The sequence below is a fragment of the Solanum pennellii genome, chromosome 4 (genome assembly GCF_001406875.1).
Source record: "Solanum pennellii chromosome 4, SPENNV200".
NCBI lineage: Eukaryota > Viridiplantae > Streptophyta > Magnoliopsida > Solanales > Solanaceae > Solanum > Solanum pennellii.
In genome coordinates, this window is record NC_028640.1 from 14380901 (window position 1) to 14382853 (window position 1953).

At 37.6% G+C, this 1953-nt stretch overlaps 1 protein-coding gene across 1 annotated transcript; it reads right to left on the reverse strand.

The window, feature by feature from the left end:
• Positions 1 to 442: 442 nt before the first annotated feature.
• Positions 443 to 1807, reverse strand: LOC107016532. The gene has a single exon (XM_015216972.1). The coding sequence runs from the start codon at positions 1805 to 1807 to the stop codon at positions 443 to 445; it is 1365 nt and encodes a 454-aa protein (XP_015072458.1).
• Between the last annotated feature and the right edge of the window lie 146 nt (positions 1808 to 1953).

The window sequence follows — 1953 nt, forward strand, 5'->3', positions numbered from 1 at the left end:
TTGGGAGACAGCATAGCATTAAAATCCCCCACAATAATCCAAGGATGGTTAACACTTTTTTCTATCTGGATCATCTCACTCCACAAACTCTTCCTCTGCTCAATGGTATTGAATCCATAAACAACTGTGAGATTGAATTGGAATCCTTTGCTTCTATCTTGTATATAACAATGTATCATCTGAGCTGCACTTGTAATCAGCTTAACCTCATACCAGCTATCATCCCATATAATCCATATTCTCCCATTTACTGCCTCTTTATAGTTGTTCAAACTGTTCCAACCAACAGCTATGTTATTAATTGTTGTCTTAGCATTGTTCTCTTTCACTCTAGTTTCAATTAAACCAGCCAAAGTAACTTTATTATTCTGCAAGCACTTCTTTATTTCCTTCTGCTTATATCTCTTATTCAAACCTCTAACATTCCAAAAGGTCCACTTCATTAGCAAGATTTTGAAGTTCCCCCCCTATCCACAGGCAATGTCACCAGTTTGCTATTCATAAGACTCTCAAAACCATTCCTTATAGGGATAGCTGATAACATTGGAAAGTTTGACAAGCTAAACTCCAGCTGAGTGTTCCCATTATGAGGCCTTAAGCTTATTTCAGGAGTTTGGATTACCTGATCATTTCTTAGCATATTTTCCTCTTCCTGTGCTGAGTGAGATTCACCTTCTTTGATCTCTACATCCTTTCTTTGTTCCACTACCTTCCCCTGCTGTTGAATAGGCCCTTTATACTGCCAGGCCTGTGTAACTTTTTTCCAGGGTCTTCTCTTCTTTGGCTGATCCTCCAATGTTGTATCTTGACATTGATGGCCAATTCTCTGACATTTTTCACAATATACAGGCTTCCATTCCATCACAACATCTTGCATAAATGTTCTACCATTTGGATCTTTGACTACTATCTTCTCAGGCACAGGTTTAGTAACATTTACTTCAATCAACATTCTAGCATAGGAAATTCTAGTCTGTTTAGTGGTACATTCATCAGCAAACAATGGCACTCCTATTGCACTAGCAATGCGACTCAGAGATCCAGCTCCCCAACAGTTTAAAGGTAATTTTGGAAAGTTTACCCATAGTGGTATTTCAGTTAGGAACTCCTTCCCAAATTCAAATTCAGCACTCCATTGTTTCAGTATTATAGGCCTATTACTAATCGTATAAGGCCCTGAATATAGCACTTCATTCATATCTGTTAAGCTCTTAAACTTGATTATATAGTATCCTTCATCATGAAGAAACACCTCAGGCTTCTCCCCTTTAGCCCAGTTCATCATTCCATATCTGTGCATAGTATTAAATCCCGGACATTCACCAATTACATAAGCTATTAATGCATATTTCCATTTGTCCTCTTCAATCTGTACTTCATCACTTTCAAGCTGCACCATGGTTTGCCCATTCACTATTTGTGGAGGAAAGTACGTCAAGTTCATTCCATTATTAGCTACTCTATTGTTTTTAAACATGTTAACCCATGGTTCCTTCTTCTTCTCATCTACTTGTTCTCCCTTACTGCCAGTTACTGTTTCATTACCTTCCATCTTGCTCCCGTCCTCAGATTGATCTAGATCTGAGTTGTTGAGATCATCTTCCTTCTCCTGTGAGTAGTTTAAACTCAAATTTCTTGTGTTTTTTGAAATCACAGAGTGCCCAGCTTCATACCTAACTTCCACATTTGGAGTCTGTTCTGGTTGATTTTCCTCATTTGCTTCCACACGAGCTCCTACTGAGCTACCAACTGCCAGAATTGTTGTTTTGCGTCCTCGCCCTCTTCCTCTACCTCTTCCTCTCGCCATTTCCACCTTCACTGCGCACGTTAGTAAACGTACGCCGAGAGCATTTTGGAGAGGATGATTCTTATTATTTATTTATTATTATCATTAGTATTATTATTATTATTATTATTATTATTATTATTATTATTATTATTATTATTATTATT